Raw genomic sequence first — 22,538 nt, 5'->3', positions numbered from 1 at the left:
AGTCAGGCAAGGAAGAGTCTTAAGACCCCTATGACAGAGGAGCCTGGAGTAAAATGGCATATTGTGTCATGGGAGATAAACAGTTACAAATTAGTCACATCGTCTAGGAGGACAGACTAATCCTGTCTGTCACACAGGCAAAGTCACTGCACGGACCAGGAGCAGGAAGAGGAGAATAAGCTCTCTTAATCCACTCAGAGTTTATATCAATAAAATGCACATTCTCCTTCCTAAATGTTTGTTTGAATGCCCCCTCCCCCGAGTAATATGCTTCAGTAACTGAGGGTGAATTTTGAAGAGAAGTGAGCTGACAAGGTTCGGACAATAGTTACATTAAGGTTCAAGTGGAGAGGGTTTGACTGAGTGACACAAGGGTAAACATCACCAACATCCCTATCCAGCAGAAAGCACTGAGATAACAGACAGCACTTTAGCCAACAGCAAGCCAGCAACGTGTGGCATCATCAGGGGGTGATGTGAGGGGACATGAGGGCATACTAGTGATGGCTAGTGGACAGTTGAGGTGGACAGTCGAGGTTGAGTGTGATGTCCACAGGCGCGAATGCTGCATTAAAGGGAAAGGGAAAGGGGGATACCTAGTCAGTATCCCTTCAACTGAAACATGCCTTCAACTGAAATGTGTCTTCCGCATTTAACCCAACCCTCATTATATAACCCCATGAAGGCATGCTTCTGCTGGGGAAACAAATTACAAAAGAGGAGCCTGCTGCTGTGTGTGGAAGAGGGGCCACAGACACGTTTCTGTGGAGTCAAGCCTTTCGGGAAAGCACTGAAACTCTGTGATGTCAATCATTTTAGAGCGAGGGGGAGCGTGTGTGAGTAAGAGAGTACTGTACTCAGCAAAGGATTAAGATCAAAAAGAGAGGAAATGGACAAGTGGCGTCTTATATCTCCCTCTCTAACTTTAAGCATCCGCTGTCTGAGCAGCTTACCGATCACTGTACCTGTACACAGCCAATCTGTAAATAGCACACCCGAGTACCTCATCCCCATATTGTTATTTATCCTCTTGCTCTTTTTGCACCCCAGTATCTCTACTTGCACATCATCATCTGCACATCTATCACTCCAGTATTAATGCTAAATTGTAATTATATTCTCCTCTAGGGCCTATTTATTGCCTACCTCCCTACTCTTCACATTTGCACACGCTGTACATAGATTCTTTATTTTTATTTTTTTCACATGGGTGAGGAAAGTCTTCAACATTTCTGAAAGCACAGCAAGACTGAAAAGCAAGCCACCTTCAAGCTTCTAGCCTAATAATATGAATGGATTGGCTTCCATCCAACAGATCTGAAAAAATATATTATTATTGATAACCTCCTGATTTTGCATTCAGTAGGACATCCGCTGACCATGGCGTTTGAACAGCCCTTAAATGTCCCTTGACTGAAGAGAATGAATGTGCATCTTGTGGTTTGCTGTTATGATGACACTCACTTTCATTTCTGATATTCCCATCAGGGAGTTCTAGGCTATTCAAGCAAACCTCGACATGTTTGTGAAACGAAAAGGCAAAGTTTTATGAAACAATGTGGCAACACACAGTAGTAGCATGCACTGTTTGTACAATGTGTGCGTCATTACGGGTAAGCCAACTTTACCAGTCAGGAAGTAGTGGCTGTCAACTAATTCACGTGACGGATGACGACAGCGGGAGATCTAACTGCTCGAGAAATACGTTTGAGATAAACAACCATCCTCAGGAGGATAGCCCTAATTTCTCCAAAGAGATGTCGCAGGTTTAACTCATTTAGAACAGCGTCAGTAATCCAACTGCGGCGCAGATCTTCCCCCCTCACCACACTAGACAAGTCAACGCGCGCAGCACAATGTCATTCAAGCAATGAATCCTGCGAATTTCACTAGAACTGGAAGGAAAACAGAAGAATATATATTTGCGGTTGGTACTTACAAACTCCTTGCCTTTGCTATCGGTACAATTGGAGTATTCGGATTTTGCAACAATATTATTGTCATCATGCTGTACTACAGATTCAAGAGACTCCGGACGCCCACAAATTTGTTAATAGTAAACATAAGTATAAGTGACTTGTTGGTGTCTGTCATTGGAATTAACTTTACGTTTGTTTCGTGCATCAAAGGCGGATGGGACTGGAACTCGGCAACATGCGTCTGGGACGGATTCAGCAACAGCTTATTTGGTCAGTATCTGAGCTTCTGTGCTTTGGGTGTTTTACCTAGATTCACACATTAATCTAAAATAAAAAATAAAAAGATTTTTACTCATTTAACTAGTCCTAATCCAATGTTTTTTTTTGTGGCAGCCTTTTCATTTAATTTGTGTTCCATGTTTGTGTAGTTCAGATTAGTCTTTTGGGGTATTACATTTTCAGAACTCTGTGATCCTTGTATAGTCTATTTCGAATGTTGCACGGGACATTTACTACCCATCTTATTCTAAGGAAGAACTGTTTAGCCCACTTTCTCCCTATTTATTTATGAAACCAGTCTTTATATGATTGTGGATGTTTATGAATGCCATTTCCGCTACGGGGATGAAGCTGGTTCATGTCAAAGACAGCTCGGAAATACCCGTGTAATTCTATCCCGATCTGTGTCTGCCTCCCCTTTTACACACTGGAAAATATGGAATATTCTGACAAGTGGCTAGTTTTCTACACTGTAATCATTGTACATACAGTTGAAGTCGGAAGTTTACATACACTTTAGCCAAATACATTTAAACTCAGTTTTTCGCATTTCCCGACATTTAATCCTATTTTCGCATCACCACTTTATTTTAAGAAACTGAAATGTCAGAATATTAGTAGAGAATGATTTATTTGAGCTTTTATTTCTTTCATCACATTCCCAGTGGGTCAGAAGTTTACATACACTCAATTAGTATTTGGTAGCATTGCCTTTAAATTGTTTAACTTGGGTCAATCGTTTTGGGTAGCCTTCCACAAGCTTCCCACAATAAGTTGGGTGAATTTTGGCCCATTCCTTCTAACAGAGCTGGTGTAACTGAGTCAGGTTTGTAGGCCTCCTTGCTCGCACACACTTTTTCAGTTCTGCCCACAAATTTTCTATAGGATTGAGGTCAGGGCTTTGTGATGGCCACTGCAATACCTTGACTTTGTTGTCCTTAAGCCATTTTGCCACAACTTTGGAAGTATGCTTTGGGTAATTGTCCATTTGGAAGACCTATTTGCAACCAAGCTTTAACTTCCTGACTGATGTCTTGAGATGTTGCTTTAATATATCCACATCATTTTCCAGCCTCATGATGCCATCTATTTTGTGAAGTGCACTAGTCCCTCCTGCAGCAAAGCACCCCGACAACATGATGCTGCCACCCCCGTGCTTCATGTTTGAGATTTTTTCCTCCAAACATAACGATGGTCCTTATGGCCAAACAGTTTTATTTTTGTTTCATCAGACCAGAGGACATTTCTCCAAAAAGTACAATCTTTGTCCCCATATGCAGTTGCAAACCGTAGTCTGGCTTTTTTATTGCAGTTTTGGAGCAGTGGCTTCTTCCTTGCTGAGCGGCCTTTTAGGTTATGACGATATAGGACTCGTTTTACTGTGGATATAGATACTTTTGTATCTGTTTCCTCCAGCATCTTCACAAGGTCCTTTGCTGTTGTTCTGGAATTGATTTGCACTTTTCGCACCAAAGTACGTTCATCTCTAGGAGACAGAACGCGTCTCCTTCCTGAGCGGTATGACGGCTGCGTGGTCCCATGGCGTTTATACTTGCGTACTATTGTTTGTACAGATGAACTTGGTACCTTCAGGCGTTTGGAAACTGCTTCCAAGGATGAACCAGACTTGTGGAGGTCTACAATTTCTTTTCTGAGGTCTTGGCTGATTTCTTTTGATTTTCCCATGATGTCAAGCAAAGAGGCACTGAGTTTGAAGGTCGGCCTTGCAATACATCCACAGGTACACCTCCAATTGACTCAAATGATGTCAATTAGCCTATCAGAAGCTTCTACAGCCATGACATCATTTCTGGAATGTTTAAAGGCACAGTCAACTTAGTGTATGTAATCTTCTGACCCACTGGAATTGTGATACAGTGAATTATAAGTGAAATAATCTGTCTGTAAACAATTGTTGGAAAAATTACTTGTGTCATGCACAAAGTAGATGTCCTAACCGACTTACCAAAACTATAGTTTGTTAACAAGAAATTTGTGGAGTGGTTGAAAAATGAGTTTTAATGACTCCAACCTAACTATATGTAAACTTCCGACTTCAACTGTATATCCATTTCATGGGTAGACTATGACGTAAGTACAGTAGGTTCAAGAATGTTTGTATCAATTCCAGGGGTTGATTTAAATTGCTGATTGCGTCTTTAGTGCATGTTAAATACACTATATATACATAAGTATGTGGACACCCCTTCAAATTAGTGGATTCGGCTATTTCAGCCACACACGTTGCTGACAGCTGTATAAAATCGAGCACACAGCCATGCAATCTACATAGACAAACATTGGCAGTAACTGTAACTGCTGTTATTGTGAAGTGGAAACGTCTAGGAGCAACAACAGCTCAGCCGCAAAGTGGTAGGCCACACAAGCTCACCGAACCGGACCGCCGGGTGCTGCACATAAAAATTGTCTGTCCTCAGTTGTAACACTCACTACCGACTATGGCAGGTTTTCCTAAAATGTTTTGCCTGTCATTTGCTCATTTCATATTTCTTTTGATCCTTTAGGCCCTGGCGGTAACAAGCACACCCATAACATGATGTTGCCACCACAATACTCATCTTATTACACTGAGTGTACGAAACATTAAGAACACTTTCCTAATTTTGAGTTGTTTCTCCGTTGAATCCTATGGGGAATTATTGATATCGATAATAAAAAGGTTGATATCAAAAATCAAAATATATATATTTTTTTTATATAAAAAAATGCAGTGAATAGATGATAAAATGGCTATCCATAGAGTTCAGGTTCTTTTTTTCCGACCCATTTCAGCTATATAATTATCGTCATTGAGGGCTTAGGGCGAGCGAGATAAATAATTGTGCAATCACATAACTGTCTCTTCCCTATTTATTATAGGAATCATCACTTATTAATGAAGAGGTCTGCTAATGAGGGGGTTAGTGCAACCTTCACGCCCTCTGCGCTCTCTCGCTCTCTCGCTCCCCCTTTCTCTCTCTCTCTCTTTCTCGCTCTCTCTTTACCAGTATCTCTCTCTCTCAGGCACATGTAACCTACTGTAGGCTAAGTGCAATATTGTCCAATATACTTATATGGGGGACTTTTCTCAGCTGTCCAATGTCTTCATATATTGTAAACTATTTACATTTTACATTGTTGCCTCCAAAAATAAACGGTTCACTCTTGTAGGATGGATGGGGGTGGTAATTTGACTTTGGTGCCCGCATTGCAGCTCACTATAGTACAATTCTGCAGAGACACTGAAGAAGAGGCTGGTTAATATAACAATGAATGATGATTAGCGTACAGGCACACTAAAGCCCCTCAGAAAGAGATGAATGGCACAGAGTGTTGATACCACGTTCATCTACTACAGCATGTGAAACAACTCTCACATTCCTCAACAGTCTAAATTAGGATGACTATCTCAGGACATCCTGCACCTGTCACACCCATTGTACTCCTGCAGTGTGGTCCCGTCAGTTTGATCTGTACAGACATGTTACGCATTAGTTGTGTTATAGTGTGCAGTTATGTGTGTTATAACGCATTAGTTGTGTTATAGTGTGCAGTGACACGCTGTGCTTGAACAGCTCCCCTTATATTGCACCACATCTGTGCTGCAACACTTGGTTTTATGTTTTATGGAAATTGTTAAAGGTAGAATGTGTGATTTGATCGAAATGATGTGGTTCGGTGTGTTGACGGAATCAAATGCACAAACAACAGGACACCTCTCCTATTATTTCTCTTGCTAAGAGGATATTTATGATGATTGATTATATATTGGGAAAATATTGATGAGGACTGAGTAATAACAGTGTAATAACCAATTGCAGTGCTAATCAGGACCTACATATAGATATTCCACAACCCAGATTCGGAAGTCATTACTCAGCATCATCACTCATCTCCCTCCCTTCCAGGCATCGTGTCCATCATGAGTCTCTCAGCTCTGGCCTACGAGCGCTACATCCGGGTGGTCTATGCTCAGGTGGTGGACTTCCCCTGGGCCCGGAGGTGCATCACCCACATCTGGCTCTACTCCCTGGCCTGGACAGGGGCCCCTCTCCTGGGTTGGAACCGCTACACTATGGAGATCCACCAGTTAGGCTGCTCCCTGGACTGGACATCCAAGGACCCTATCGATGCCTCCTTCATTCTCCTCTTTCTCCTGGCCTGCTTTTTTGTCCCTGTGGGCATTATGATTTACTGCTATATGAACATTCTCTACACGGTGCGAATGGTAAGAAGAAGGACGAGACAGTCTCGCTCGTCTCTCCCTTCCATTTTCTTCTGTTGCTTCATGTTTATGTCAGTGTGGTTTATGTCAATCGTCTTTTAACGTAAAGGTCAAATGCAGCCATTTTTATCTCGGTATCAAATCATTTCTGGGAAACAATTATGTACCTAGTGATTGTTTTGTTGGTCTATTAACTAATTTACCACCTGGTGATGTCACCAGGCAGGTCAAAACTCCATCCCACCAAAACAGGCAAAAATTACAGGCGGTATTTTCAAACTACTCTTATGCTAAAAGGGCATTATCATAATTTCCACAATTTCACAGTATTATTCCTACCTCATAGTGTGGAAATACATATAGATATAACAAGGGAAAACTTGTTTTTGACTGAGAGTTCCAAACCTCTGCCAATAACAGCCAGTTTTCAGTTTTCCCCTCCCCACTCAGACCACCCCCAGATAGTCTTAGCAACATTTTAGCTTGAGAAATTGCTATTTGCTAAGAAGTTTTTTTTGTTTCTTTTTGACAACTTTAATTGAAAACAAAAAAAGTACTTAATTGGTGCCCAGAAATGATTTGATTTTGAGATAAAAAAAACGGCTGCAATGGACCTTTAACTAATTTACCACCTGGTGATGTCACCACGCAGGCCAAAAGTCTTTTCAAACAGCGCTTACTCTAAAAGGGCATTATCATCATTTCCACAATTTCACAGTATTATTAACCTCATAGTGTGGAAATATATACTGCTCAAAAAAATAAAGGGAACACTTAAACAACACAATGTAACTCCAAGTCAATCACACTTCTGTGAAATCAAACTGTCCATTTACATTACATTTAAGTCATTTAGCAGACGCTCTTATCCAGAGCGACTTACAAATTAGTGCAAGACCATATGTGAGTCTTTAACAAGACACAATCACTGGCCATAGGAAGCAACACTGATTGACAATAAATTTCACATGCTGTTGTGCAAATGGAATAGACAACAGGTGGAAATTATAGGCAATTAGCAAGACACCCCCAATAAAGGAGTGGTTCTGCAGGTGGTAACCACAGACCACTTCTCAGTTCCTATGCTTCCTGGATGATGTTTTGGTCACTTTTGAATGCTGGCGGTGCTTTCACTCTAGTGGTAGCATGAGACGGAGTCTACAACCCACACAAGTGGCTCAGGTAGTGCAGCTCATCCAGGATGGCACATCAATGCGAGCTGTGGCAAGAAGGTTTGCTGTGTCTGTCAGCATAGTGTCCAGAGCGTGGAGGCGCTACCAGGAGACAGGCCAGTACATCAGGAGACGTGGAGGAGGCCGTAGGAGGGCAACAACCCAGCAGCAGGACCGCTACCTCCGCCTTTGTGCAAGGAGGAGCAGGAGGAGCACTGCCAGAGGCCTGCAAATGACCTCCAGCAGGCCACAAATGTGCATGTGTCTGCTCAAACGGTCAGAAACAGACTCCATGAGGGTGGTATGAGGGCCCGACGTCCACAGGTGGGGGTTGTGCTTACAGCCCAACACCGTGCAGGACATTTGGCATTTGCCAGAGAACACCAAGATTGGCAAATTTGCCACTGGCGCCCTGTGCTCTTCACAGATGAAAGTAGGTTCATACTGAGCACATGTGACAGTCTGGAGACGCCGTGGAGAACGTTCTGCTGCCTGCAACATCCTCCAGCATGACCGGTTTGGCGGTGGGTCAGTCATGGTGTGGGGTGGCATTTCTTTGGGGGGCCGCACAGCCCTCCATGTGCTCGCCAGAGGTAGCCTGACTGCCATTAGGTACCGAGATGAGATCCTCAGACCCCTTGTGAGACCATATGCTGGTGCGGTTGGCCCTGGGTTCCTCCTAATGCAAGACAATGCTAGACCTCATGTGGCTGGAGTGTGTCAGCAGTTTCTGCAAGAGGAAGGCATTGATGCTATGGACTGGCCCGCCCGTTCCCCAGACCTGAATCCAATTGAGCACATCTGGGACATCATGTCTCGCTCCATCCACCAACGCCACATTGCACCACAGACTGTCCAGGAGTTGGCGGATGCTTTAGTCCAGGTCTGGGAGGAGATCCCTCAGGAGACCATCTGCCACCTCATCAGGAGCATGCCCAGGCGTTGTAGGGAGGTCATACAGGCACGTGGAGGCCACACACACTACTGAGCCTCATTTTGACTTGTTTTAAGGACATTACACCAAAGTTGGATCAGCCTGTAGTGTGGTTTTCCACTTTAATTTTGAGTGTGACTCCAAATCCAGACCTCCATGGGTTGATAAATTGGATTTCCATTGATTTTTTTTGTGTGATTTTGTTGTCAGCACATTCAACTATGTAAAGAAAAAAGTATTTAATAAGATTATTTAATTCATTCAGATCTAGGATGCGTTATTTTAGTGTTCCCTTTATTTTTTTGAGCAGTGTATATAAAACACAGGAAATCACGTTTTTGACTGCACAGGGCCTTTAAAGAGCTTAAGAGTAAATAAATAAATACAATTTTAAAAAATCAGACCAAGTCCAGAGTAAGGCTGATAAAGTGAACTGAACCAAACTAATCATAGACGCGAATGCCTAATACAGGATATAGAAAAACCTTTCCTCCTAAGGACATTTTCTATGCAGGTTGATAATTATTGTCATAGCTCTTGCCCTGGAGGCAGAACCTAGTGATTTCCGCTAGATGGGCCAGCTGCAAAGTCAAAATTTGCTATATCGTAAAAAATCATGAAAACAAAGATGACCTTTTTGGTCTTAATTTAAGTTTAGATTTAGGCAGTAGAGTTAGCAGTGTGGTTAAGATTAGGGTTAAGGTTAGAGTTAGGTTTAAAATCAGATGTTATTACTTTGTGGCAGTGCCAAATAGTGACCACTCTGCAGTGCTGCCTCCAGGGAAAGATTCATGACAATAAATTCCAACCTGCATTTTCTTTGCGAAGTACAAACTTTCATGGACATTTTTGCTCCATTATCACACGGAATGACCACCACTTTATCTTTTTCCTTTTATCTTTCACCTACCTTTCCAAATGTATCTACATTTCCTTCATTCTTCCTTCCTCCTTCCTCACTCTTAAGGGCTTCAAATCATCCTGATGTACCACTTTACCACCCTGCATAGAGGGTTACCTGTGAGGATAATAGGAGTTAAAGTGGGTTCACTCAGCAGTGGACCGCACGGTTACTATGAAGAGTACAGTATGGTGTGGGGGGCTGTGTGCGTTTGCTCTGTGTATACTGAGGGTGTGTGTGTGCGACACTATAGTATTCACTGTTGTGTTTTTGCAGACTTTACTGTACTATTCACTGTAGTGTTTTTGCGGACTAAAGTCAGCTAAAACACTAGTACTTACTGTAGTATTTACTGTAGTATTTACTGTAGTATACTGTAGTATGTACAGTTAACTATAGTATAAATACTGTAGTAACATAACTATAGTATATACTATAGTAATTAATGTAGTGTTTTTGCAGATTGTCGTATACTGTAGTATTTTCTGTAGTTTTTTTGTGGACTGTAGTATAATGTAGTATTTTTGTATTGTTTTTGTGACATTACTGTAGTATTTATTAAATTGTTATTGTTTTATTATCTTTGACATAGAAGTGGAGGCTTTCTGCTTCAGGAAACCTACTGGAGAAATACTAAAAGAGCACATTTTTACATAACCTGTAGGTAAGACGGAGAGCTCAGAGCTTCTGCTCTTTTCTATAACCTGTAGTAAAGTAAGTAAAGAGACTTGTAGGCTTGTAGGGATAGCTCAGGGCTTCCTGCCCTTTTCTACCGCTCTTCTCAGTGTGTCTATCCAGTCGAGGGTGAAGTTTGGCAAGGGGGAGGGATGTTGGAGTTGTCCTTTTGTCTTCTGCTACGTGATTTTAATTAAAACAAGCTTCATTGGATAATTAAATGTAAAGAAGAAAAATAAAGAAGGAGGGGGGGGTTGGGTAGGGGATAAGAACCCGGTTTAGGGTAAGGTTTAGGGGGTAGGGTTGGGAATCAGATTCGGACCCGGTTTAGGGTAAGGGTTTGAGTTGAGAGTGGGATTTAATATCTTTATTACAAATTTAAAAAAATAGGGGATGGGAACTTGCTCTTCAGGCCACTTGGAGAGTGTGGTGCTTTGTGGGTAGTTGGTTGAGGATGTTGATTGTGTTTCCATCTTCCAACAGGAGTGGGCAGAGAGGATTACACGCAGTTCTCAAACCTATAGGGAACACAATAGTTGGTCTATACTTGGAATGTATATTTCTCACTCATGGGTGGCACAAATTGCCACATGGGGAGGGGAATGGGCAGGGTATATGCAAATTAAATACTGTAGTTAAAAAAGTGTAGTGTTTTTGCGGACTGTAGTGTTTTTGCAGACATTACTGTAGTATTTACTACAGTGCTTTTTTTGCGGATAATACTCTAGTATTTAATATAGAACAGTATTCTACAGTATATTACAACATTCTATAGTAAGTACTACACATGATAGAGGGATACTACAGTGTGTAGTATAGTATTCTACAGTTTACTCTAAAGTCAAATAAGTTAATGTGGGTGTAGTCAATTCACCCAGATGTTTAGCGGTATCTGTGCAACGGCTTGACACCGCTGCCTCCACTGTGCCTGTCTTTGCTTCTTTAAGTATTTACAACATTTAAGGAAGTAAGCCATTACTTTCTGCACAGCACCGATCGCTGCAGCTGTACATAGTCCATCTGTAAATAGCCCACCCAATCTACCTACCTCATCCCCATATTGTTTTTATTTACTTTTCTGCTCTTTTGCATACCAGTATCTCTACTTGCACATCATCATCTGCTCATTTATCACTCCAGCTTAATCTGCTAAATTGTAATTACCTCGCTACTATGGCCTATTTATTGCCTACCCCCTCACGCCATTTGCACACACTGTAAATAGACTTTATTTTTTTTCTATTGTGTTACTGACTGTATGCTCGTTTATTCCATGTGTAACTCTGTATTGTTGTTTGTGTCGCACTGCTTTGCTTTATCTTGGCCAGGTCGCAGTTGTAAATGAGAACTTGCTCTCAACTAGCCTACCTGGTTAAATAAAGGTGAAATAAAAAAAATAAACAGTCCCAGGTCCCCAAGACATCAAGGCTTCCCTCAACCACTGAAGATCTGCCCTTCCCCTGCCCATGTTTGTTGAGGGTGCTCTGAGAACCCTTGAGAAACTCAGCATGAACCTCTGACTCAACATTATAGGGAAACCTCAGTGAACTGCAGTCTTAGAGAATGCTGATTACTACTGGGCTTCGTAAGACCATCAAAGAGAGGTTTCTAAATGTGCAAGCTCTGGAGTATTGTATCCTTCTCAAGAGAAAAACTTTGGCGAGCTTTAAAAGACTGTTATGTGAGAACTCTTCATTAATTATGCCCCAATCAAAGTTTCCATGACTATCAATGTCAGGAAGTGGGGCCAAGTCAGTTCGTGGTCCATAATTGATTATCAATTATATAGGGTTGTAAGGAGTGACTGCCTGACTGACTGACTCGTTTAATTGGTTTACCAAGACTAAATACTTTTTCGATAGAGCAGTTTCAATCCGTTTAGACATTTTCTGACCATTGCCATTCAGACCATTAGTGGTGACTCAGGAATCTCTGCTCTCCCTGTCCGGTCTGTCTATTACTGCACAGATTCTCTATGCCCATGTTGATGCATAACCAAAGGTCAATGTTCTGTTATGCCCACCTGAGACTCAGATATTCAGTTCAGATTAAACGTTTTTGAGAAATTCATTGTGCAGCCAGGTGTGCGCCTAAGCCTACATACTGGTAAGACAATACAGTATACACAACAAAGACAAAAATATAAGCTGTCAAGTAGCAACAAGGCTGACTTCCAATACCTACATCAAATTCAAAGCAATTGGCCAACTATAAAGCTGACTGGAAAATATAAACAATGACAGCCTAAATCAACAGATACATCTGCATGATTAATTTAAATAAAAGGCATAAATTAAAGGTAGGTGGATTCTTACAGTCAACAAGGAGGCGTGACAAACAAAGCAAACTCAACCAAACAATGTCAAAATGAGGAAGTAGCCTACAAATTACATTTTAGGGATTTAATGTCTTTATTAGAAATAAAACAAAATAGGGGATGGAAACTTGCTCTTCCTGGATACTGGGAGGGCATGGTGCTTTGTGATTGTGGGTAGGTGGTTGAAGATGTTTGTGTTTGTGTTTCCATTGCCGACAGGAGCGGGCAGAAAGGATTACGCACAGGTCTCTGTAGGGATATATATGGTCTTATTGGTGGCACAAATTGTGACATGGGGGAGGGGAATGGGCAGGGTATATGCAAATGAAATACTGTAGTTAAATAAGTGTAGTGTTTTTGCAGACATAACTGTAATATTTACTACAGTGCTTTTTTTGCGGCTAATACTTAGTGTATTTACTTTAGTATTCTATAGTATATTACAACATTCTATAGACATTCTTAGACATTTTCTGACCATTGCCATTCAGACCGTTAGTGGTGACTCAGTAATGTCTGCTCTCCTTGTCTGCTCTGTCTATTACCCTGTCTGCTCTGTCAAATCACCATTCGTACAGAGCTTCCACGACCCCTGCCACAGCACCGTTTGATACTATCCTACATACGATTTAATAACTTTTAAAACCATGACCACAGAGAGACTGTCAAAGAATACAGCAAAGAGCTGCTGTTTTTATGAGTGAGTTCATGTTTAAGTTTCTATTCAGCACTGTCAACACTGTTTTTATTCAACACTATTACATAACATAAAACATGCTTTTCCTTACATCCACTTGTGCTGCAGCTGCAATGAATGAGGAGCCAAGTGTATCGATAGGCCTGCATTTTTATTATTATTAGCAGCTCGTCTTGTCTACTTTAATATCAAGGAATATTTCACATTCTCTGGTCATAGGAACAACATGAATTTGTGCATGACCGAGGCAGATATGGTGCGACTGTCACGTCCTGACCATAGAAAGCTTTTATTTTCTATGGTAGAGTAGGTCAGGGCGTGACCTACTTTCTTTTTTCTATGTTGGGGTTTTTGTCTAGTTTATGTATTTCTATGTGGAATTCTAGTTTCTGTATTTCTATGTTGTTGTTTTTTGGGATGATCTCCAATTAGAAGCAGCTGGTCATCGTTGTCTCTAATTGGGGATCATATTTAAGTTGTTGTTTTTCCCACTAGGTTTTGTGGGAGATTATTTTGAGTTAGTGTATGTTTCACCTCTTCGTCACGGTTTGTTATTTTTTTTTTGTAGTTTATTTGTACGTATGTCTTGCATAGTTTCACAGTTATAATAAAATGTGGAATGATACACACGCTGCGCCTTGGTCTCCTTCGTACGACACCCATGACAGCGACTCGAGTTTCACCATCAGGTGGAAGACGGTGTCCCCTCTCTCTGGTCATTCTCACTGGTAGAAAGGAAGGAGAGAGCAGGGACCGTGAGATGCGGACCCTCTGCTGCTCTCTCCCTCCGCTGAGACTAATGCCGTGTTCAAAATAACTGGGAACTCGAAAATCTCCAGCTTCCGACTTAAGTGTGTTCAAGACAACTGGGAACTTGTAAAAAAAAAAGAAAAAAAAAAAGACATTTAACTGGGAAAAATCGTTTTGAACGTTTATCCAACTCAGAATTCCAAGTTGGAAACTCTAGCATCTTTCTAGACTTTCCGACCTGTAGATCACTGACGTCATGATTTAACTTCAGTTCTTTTCTAATTTCCCAGTTGTCTTGAAAGCACCATGACCATCAGATGCAGATACCATCAGTCCAGTAAAATAACATTTTTAATTATTTCAATTTATGGTCCGCAGTGCCTCGCAAGTGCTACACCAACTGATTTATTTTGTTATCAAAGCTCAAGTTTTTAAATATAATATGGTCTGAGAATAACAATATTGTCAGGAGAGGGATATAGCCAATATGCTGTGATAATGGCCTACTGCCCAAACACCTTTTTTACCCGTATTTTACCAGGTAAGTTGACTGAGAACACATTCTCAGCAACAACCTGGGGAATAGTTACAAGGGAGAGGAAGGGGGATGAATGAGCCAATTGGAAGCTGGGTATGATTAGGTGGCCATGATGGTATGAGGACCAGAATGAGAATTTAGCCAGGACACCGGGATTAACACCCCTACTCTTACGATAAGTGCCATGGGATCTTCAGTAACCACAGAGAGTCAGGTCACCCATTTAACATCCCATCCAAAAGACAGCACCCTACACAGGGCAATGTCCCCAATCACTGCCTTGGGATATTTTTGTAGACCTGATGATAGAGTACCTCCTACTGGCCCTCCAATACCACTTCCAGCAGCATCTGGTCTCCCATCCAGGACCAACCCTGCTTGGCTTCAGAGGCAAGCCAGCAGTGGGATTCGGGGTGGTACATAATTCCTACAGAACTCATCTTATTAAGTTAATGTTACATTGTTTAAGTCAAGTTCGCACACTGTATATAGATTTTTTTTATATTGTTATTGACTGTACGTTTGTTTATTCCATGTGTAACTCTGTGTTGTTGTTTGTGTCTCACTGCTTTGCTTTATCTTGGCCAGGTCGCAGTTGTAAATGAGAACTTGTTCTTTACTGGCCTACCTGGTTAAATATAGGTGAAATAAATGAAATTAAATTAAATGTTAAAAAAAAAAAATCTGAGTGGTATATCTCGGCATGCTTTTTGACTGTGCAAGTGATCTTGACCACTGGTTGTTGATCACTGGTCTATGTCATGGAAAGAGCAGGTGTTCTTAATGTTTTGTATACTCAGTTTATAAGTAATATGTCAGTGGAAGGGACATATAACTGCAATGGTTATACAGTATGTTCCAATTTGTTGACATATTCTAAGGAGACCGTGTTGGTAAGTGATGAGATTCTTTCCTGTTGTCATTCCCTACAGCTCCGCTCCATCCAGGACCTTCAGACAGTGCAGATCATTAAGATCCTGCGCTATGAAAAGAAGGTGGCCGTCATGTTCTTGCTGATGATCTGCTGTTTCCTGGTGTGCTGGACACCATATGCCGTGGTGTCCATGATGGAAGCCTTTGGCAGGAAGAGCATGGTCACCCCCGCCATCGCCATCATCCCCTCCTTCTTCGCTAAATCCAGCACGGCCTATAACCCTCTCATCTACATGTTCATGAGCAGAAAGGTGAGAGGACCCCTGACACACCTATGCTGATAGAGGAAATACTTTGAAACAAGCCCTTTTCCAAATTTAAAGGAAAATCACACTTCAAAATCAAGGTTTGTCTGTTGTTTTCAGACCTCATTGTGCCCTAAGTGAGATTTGGTTAGGCGCGCCCCCACCTAGCGGGAAAAACATTTAAGCTGCCCACCTCTTGACGGTGGAGAGAAAAATGTTACAGTTTTAAAGTAATTTTCCTGCAATTCTACACATTTTGCCATGAGGCGTACAAACATTGTTTCAGTTTTAAAGCCAATTAAAACAAATAAAAACACATTATGCCATGGGGTGGAGAGACATTTTTGCAGTTTTAAAACACATTTCATGCAATTCGACTCATATTGACATGGGCAGAGATAACATTTAGCTGATTTAAAGCAAACTTCCTGTAATTCTATACATTTTGCCTTGGGTCAGAGAGAAAACATTGCCGTTTTAATAAATCATACCATGATTTATGCCATGTTCATATGATATCTGGGTGAGAGTGACTAACAAAATCAATGGGGCGCGTACCCTGCGTGCCAGTCAGTAATTCGGCATTCAAGGTTTAGATAGTTGGCTAGACTAAGGCTGTTGCTGTGACCGTATTACCACCACACCGGCGGTCACGTGTCATGAAGGCAGTCAAATTCCGCATGACTGTTTAGTCAGGGTAATTAGGCTTCTCCAAGCTCTGATGCTGCTGCTGGACATTAGTAGCCTACCAAACTTGCTAACTGCCTGGTACTCAGCACTCTTTTGTCCCTCTAATCACTCTGACATCAATGCAAATGTATTCGAAAATCTAATCAAATACTTAATGAGAGATGGGCTCTCATGATGGCCGCTAATAAAAAGAGTGATGGCCGCTAATAAAAAGAGGAGGATACCATTAGTTTTCTATAGGCTAGGCCTACTATATTTATTTCTCAACTTTCCTAATATTAAGCACATTGTTTATATTTACAACAGGAGTATAGCCTACCTGGCTGGGATGAAAATAAACCACAGGGAAAAGCGTCCTCCATTCGCTATATAAGTGCATAGATGACATGTCTTTTTTCCCGCTGCCCATGTTTCGATACAGGTGCATGATAATGGTCCATTCTAAATCAAAGCAAATGTCACACATATATTATTTAGTATATGTAAAGACAAGATTAAATCAAGAATAGTCTGATGGGTGACTTGTGAATTATATATTATCACTTGTGAATGATGCCCAGCGTAAGAAACAATGCCTATTTTTTGCGACTTGTTCTATAGGCCTATATGTTTTAATAACGTTTGTATCACAGCGTAAGTGGCCAAATAACTTCTTAAAATTCAAAACATAAATCTGCTTTACAAGGGGTGTAGAGCCTAACTGGTATACAGTATAGGCAGCATGTGAGTTTCAACTTTGGGGAAGATAATTTTCACCATAAAAATGCAGCTTTACATGCATAATTGCATTTGCGGTCACTTTTGATAATGGTGTTTTCCGCTTATAGCCTACTACCATGTGCGCATTGCTGCGCTTATAATGTGAAGAAATAGCCTAATAGTTTATCAACATTTTAAGCTAAACGTTCTGATCTGTTGCGTCAGCCACATTGCATAAAAAACGTTTTTGGGATGCTAGTGGTTGTATTCATTTGTGATCAATTGCATTCCACATCTGTCCCAGACTATGTTTGGAATATTTGTTTATTGTACAGAATAGAATAGGTCGACTTTTGTTCTATGGGGGATAGTAGATTGACATAGGCTAGTGCTTTTGCTGTTTGTTAGGCTTACTCATCTTGTTGGCTGACAAAAAGTAAATGTGGACAGTTCTTCCAATATGCACCTCGAAATTGGATAAATCCTCTTTCGGGTTAGGCGTCGTTTGGAAACTATTTTATTCAGCTTTATTAAATTGTATTCTTCATTCTATAAAATAATATCAAATAATGCCATGGAATTATGAGCAGATAAGTACAGCCGCTAGACTAACGTACCTACCAATCTAAAAATGTTTAGCTAACATAGGCTAATTGAGTGACTGTCAGTGACTGACGTAACGAGGAAAACTGCTGGTGCACAACCAAATTTCGAAATTACACCTTGTGTATTCTACTTTTCTACGTCTCAACATTAAATTGAGACCCTGCCTGAGTTCCTCTCTCTCTCTTCTCCTCCTCCTGTCCCTCTGGCAGTTCCGGCGCTGCTTGCTGCAGCTGCTGTGCTCCCAGCTCTCGTGGATTCAGAGCAGCATCAAGGACCGCCCCCTGGCCCGGAGCATCGAGCGGCCTATTCGCCCAATCGTCATGTCCCACCGAAGAGGCGGGGAACGACCAAAGAAGAGGGTGACCTTCAGCTCCTCCTCCATTGTCTTCATCATCGCCAGCAATGACGTGCACCACCTGGACACCACCTCCAAGAGCGGCGGTATGTCGTCAGAGGGCATCCAAGTGCGGCCGCTGTGACAAAGCATTATGGGTACTGTAGTCCATCATGCTACACCCATGTCACCATGGGAACTGACTAATCACCTCATATCACCTGTTCCTCCGTAAACCTCAGAACTTCCTCTCATGAAACACAGAACCCGGAAGTTCCAAAACACCCTTCTGACACAAGACTAATGTTACTCTTTTTAGCCTTTTCGAGATCCATCACTATAAACTGTAGAGACATATTCCCAACCCTCTTTCACTGTGCATCAGAAGGAACAAACCCTTCCCTGGAAGTGTTCAATGTACTGTATTCAGACTGTCTCACCGTGAACGCTGTGAAACACTCCATTCTACCATCTATCTGTCAGTTGTGATAACCGAATGATGAAGCTGTGAGTTTGTGACCTATTTCTCTTGTCTTGAACAGCCTTTGACATAGTCTGATGCTGAGCTGAGTGTTTTTAAACAGTACCTCCTGTGTCATAACGGAGGCCAGCAGTGTTCATGGAGAAAGTGATGTTGATTATTACTATTTCCCTGGTTGGCAGTGCTTAATGAACTTATAGGGAAAAGCCTTACAATATTGCAGCAGCAAATTCTGCACAACACTCTCTCCGCCTTTGATACATTAAATATATCCTATATTCTGGGGTGAAAGTGGATTTCATTTTTTCCCGGTGCGGGGACCTCCTGTATGTGTGCATGCACTTCATTCTTTTTTTTTATGGGCCTATTCATAGAATTGCATATATAATCCCTATTATAATTTTAATAGGATCTCTATGGGCCTATTCATAGAATTACATTATATAATCCCTATTCATTTAATAGGATCTCTATGGGCACGGCCAGATAGAATTACATATAATCCCTATTCATTTAATAGGATCTCTATGGGCCAATAGTCCTGATTTGTTGTTTAACTTTTAAAATGTATTAACCTACCATTTAATGTGGCATAAACACAACCAGTCATTATGTTTTCATCTGATTGTCAAAGAATTACTTCAAAAGGTTAATGTAGGCTACCTGTGCATGTTACCCAGGGACGGCAGAACGATTCTTTTGACAGGGGGTGCGGTAAAAAATTCTGTTTATAACTTCCGACATTTGTTAGGCTATTTGTTAGTCAACTTGTCTGTAATTAGATACATGCAGGTTGTCTTCTGTCATTACTTGACGCTCGTCTAGAATACTAAATAAAGCCTTGCTCACCAGAATAATGTCATAAACCGATCAATGCGTCATCATCAACAATATAGTTGATGTCTGTAAAGTTTCTCTTTCATTTCTGCTTCTCTCATAGAGCAAGGGACCAGGGTGATTTTCCATGCAACATTTCCAAATGACATCAGTTTGACCGATTTTGCATGCATATTTTATGTGGTTGAAAATTAAATACTTTCATCCTTTACAGTATGTCCCTGAAAGAAATTGCACGTTTAGACTACACACTGTCCTAAGCGCGCATTCGCATTCTCTCAAGATGCTGTTCCAGAGACAAAATCAACATTTGGTCTATAATTCTACTGAGAGAAACACTTAATATTAGTTAATATTATAATAGGCTACGTGAGGCCTACAGTCAGTGTCCAGGACCTCACCCACTGGACAAAAACTGGTTGAATCCACAAATGTTTTTTTACTTAACCAAGCAAGTCAGTTAATTCTTCGTGCCTTCCACGGGATGGTTGAGCTAATGCGATTAGCATGAGGTTGTAAGTAACAAGAAAGTTTCCCAGGACATAGACATATCTGATATTGGCAGAAAGCTTAAATTCTTGTTAATCTAACTGCACTGTCCAATTTACATTAGCTATTACAGTGAAATAATACCATGCTAATGTCTGAGGAGAGTGCACAATTTTTAACCTGAAAAGTTATTAATAAACAAATTAGGCACATTTGGGCAGTCTTGATACAAAAGTTTGAACATAAATAATAATACATAATGGCCTTTTTCTTGCATTTCAAAGATGAAGGTACAAAAAAAATACAAAAGAACGATTATTTCTTTCTTTGTATTATCTTTTACCAGATCTATTGTGTTATATTCTACTACATTCCTTTTACATTTCCATGAACTTTAAAGTGTTTCCTTTCAAATGGTACCAGGAATATGTATATCCTTGCTTCAGGTCCTGAGCTGCAGGCAGTTAGATTTGGGTATGTCATTTTCGGCGAAAATTGAAAGAAAGGGGCTAATCCTTAATTAAAAATAAATTCTTATTGACAACAACAGCCTACCCCACCAAACTCTAACAACGCTGTGCACTGCCCTATGGGATTCCCAATCAGTTGTGATATAGCCTGGAATTGAACCAGGATCTATAGTGACACCTCTAGCACTAAGATGCAGTGCCTTAGACCGCTGCACCACTCAGGAGCCCTAGAAGTGATGACGTTCAACGTGGAATACTGTTTGGATATGAAAAAAGTAATCAACATAAGGGAATTTAGTCTCTTTTTCACCAAACGTTTTACCTAATTCCAATGACATGGTGACATTTATTGATTTCATGTTTAATTCAGGTTACTTGACAACTCAACCAAATGTAAATCAAAACTAGACATTGAACTGACATCTGTGCCCAGTGGGCAGTTACTATTGGAACTATTAGACTACTCCTCCCTTAAAATAATTCTGTCATCCATACAGTGCCATTTGATGAATGCAAAGAGACATCAGTTACAAAACATCAAAAAGTGCTATGAATGACATTTGTCAGACATTAGGCCTATGCAAGTCTTGTAACCTGAATTGATGTGAACAATGCTGTCCACGCGCATTTCAGTCATAGCCACTCATCTCTGCCTTGGTAAAATGTCTGTGTTATTGTCAAACTACACAGCATCTTGGAGCGTATTCCACACGTTTTCAGGTCTATTTGCAAATATTTCATGCGACTGACGTGGAAATTATACATACAGTACTAGCCCACAGTTTTCTTTGAATCTGTTTTAATTATTGTGATAAGCTGATGTTTTACCGGTAATGCGTACCCCCACTAATTTATTTTGCCGGACCGGCTTACTTTCACCCCTGCCTGTACTTAAGTAAGCCATGGATGAAATGCAATTTTTTTCATGTTCCTTATTTCATTTCACCACACGCGCTAGAGCAGGGTTTCCCAAACTCGGTCCTCGGGACCCCAAGGGGTGCACGTTTTGGTTTTTGCCCTAGTAGGGACCCCCAGTAGGGATCTGACATCATACGCCGAGCTCCTTTAGATGTCCGGGGGGGGGGGGGGTGTCATGGGGGACAGCATCAGCTAGGGAACCAGGAACCACCGGCCGGAGAAGGGAGACATGAAAAGAGGGTGAGATACAGTAGTGAGTGGGCAATTGTAACCTGTATGTCACCTCATTGACCTTCCGGAGAACCTTGAACGGCCCCACAACCCACGGGCTCAGCTTCTTGCAGGGCAGGCGGAGTGGGAGGATACTGGTAGAGAGCCAGACGTGATCCCCAGGATGGAACACAGGGGTCTCACTGCGGTGATCGTCTGCCTGCTCCTTCTGACAATGGACAGCGCGCTGGAGTCTCACGTGTGCGTTGTTCCACACCTCCTCCGTGCGTCGGAACCACTCATCTACCGCAGGAGCCACGGTCTGGCCCGGGGTCCACGGGACCAGGGCCGTCTGGAAACCCAACACACACTGGAAGGGGGTCAACCCTGCCGGTCCTGACAGTGACTCCTCAGGAACCTCCCCAGCTCCTGATTCATCCTCTCCACCTGCCCGTTAGACTGAGGCCGATATCCAGACGTGAGGCTAACCGGGACCCCGAGCTTCTCGAAGGCCATCCATACTCTGGATGTGAATTGAGGGCCATGGTCCGAGACAATGTCCCCCGGAAGGCCATAATGCCAGAAGACCTGCTGGAAGAGTGCCTCAGCGGCCTGGAGAGCAGTGGGAAGACCAGGAAGAGGGATTAAACTACATGATTTTGAGAATCTATCCACTACCACCAGAAGGCGGAAGATCAGTAACAAAGTCAATGGATAGATGGGACCAAGGTTGCTGAGGCACGGGAAGCGGCAGGAACTTCCCTGCTGGAGCATTCCGGAGGGACTTGGTTTGAGCACACACGGGACAGGAGTTCCTCGTAACATCCTTCACCACGTAACATCCTTCAGGTGGGCCACCAGTATATCTCTGTGATGGAATGGATGGTGTGAGGAAGACCTGGATATCCAGCAACGACAGCTGTGTGTGCCCAGGTCAGCAGCCAATCCCTTATCCCCGTGAGAACGTAAATGTGCGCAGGAGGACAATTCCGGGGTGCGGGCTCCCTCTCTAGAGCTTGGTGGATGTCCACATCTAAGTCCCAAACTACTGACCCCACGACTCGGGAGGAATGTATTATGGGTGCCCTCTGGACAGGAGTCTCTCCCGAATCGTAGATACGGGACGGGGCATCGGCCTTGATGTTCTTAGAACCTGGGTGATAGGTTAGTGTGAACCTGGTAAAGAAGAGGACCCACCTGGCTTTGCGCGGATTAAGTC

The 22,538-nt window shown here is 41.9% G+C and overlaps 1 protein-coding gene and 1 non-coding gene across 3 annotated transcripts; one reads left to right on the top strand and one right to left on the bottom strand.

Annotated features, from left to right (window-relative positions):
- The first annotated feature begins 1,855 nt into the window (after positions 1–1,855).
- On the top strand, positions 1,856–19,261 carry opn3 (opsin 3). 2 transcript variants are annotated; one of them, XM_029753162.1, is made up of 5 exons: positions 1,856–1,927; positions 2,130–2,189; positions 6,107–6,426; positions 15,340–15,591; positions 17,790–19,261. In XM_029753162.1, exons 3-5 carry the CDS (start codon positions 6,121–6,123, stop codon positions 18,057–18,059), a joined length of 828 nt encoding a protein of 275 aa, XP_029609022.1. In that variant the 5' UTR covers positions 1,856–1,927; positions 2,130–2,189; positions 6,107–6,120; the 3' UTR covers positions 18,060–19,261. The 2 variants fall into 2 exon arrangements, with proteins under 2 accessions (XP_029609022.1, XP_029609021.1); XM_029753161.1 differs by having other exon boundaries at positions 1,871–2,189.
- On the bottom strand, positions 10,027–10,079 carry LOC115195024 (U7 small nuclear RNA). The gene has a single exon (XR_003878565.1). It is a non-coding gene; the product is annotated as a U7 small nuclear RNA (small nuclear RNA).
- Positions 19,262–22,538: the final 3,277 nt, after the last annotated feature.

Source organism: Salmo trutta, chromosome 5 (assembly GCF_901001165.1).
Source record: "Salmo trutta chromosome 5, fSalTru1.1, whole genome shotgun sequence".
In the NCBI taxonomy this organism is placed as follows: domain Eukaryota; kingdom Metazoa; phylum Chordata; class Actinopteri; order Salmoniformes; family Salmonidae; genus Salmo; species Salmo trutta.
The sequence above is the reverse complement of the archived record's forward strand: the minus strand, read 5'-3'. Positions and strand labels throughout refer to the sequence as shown.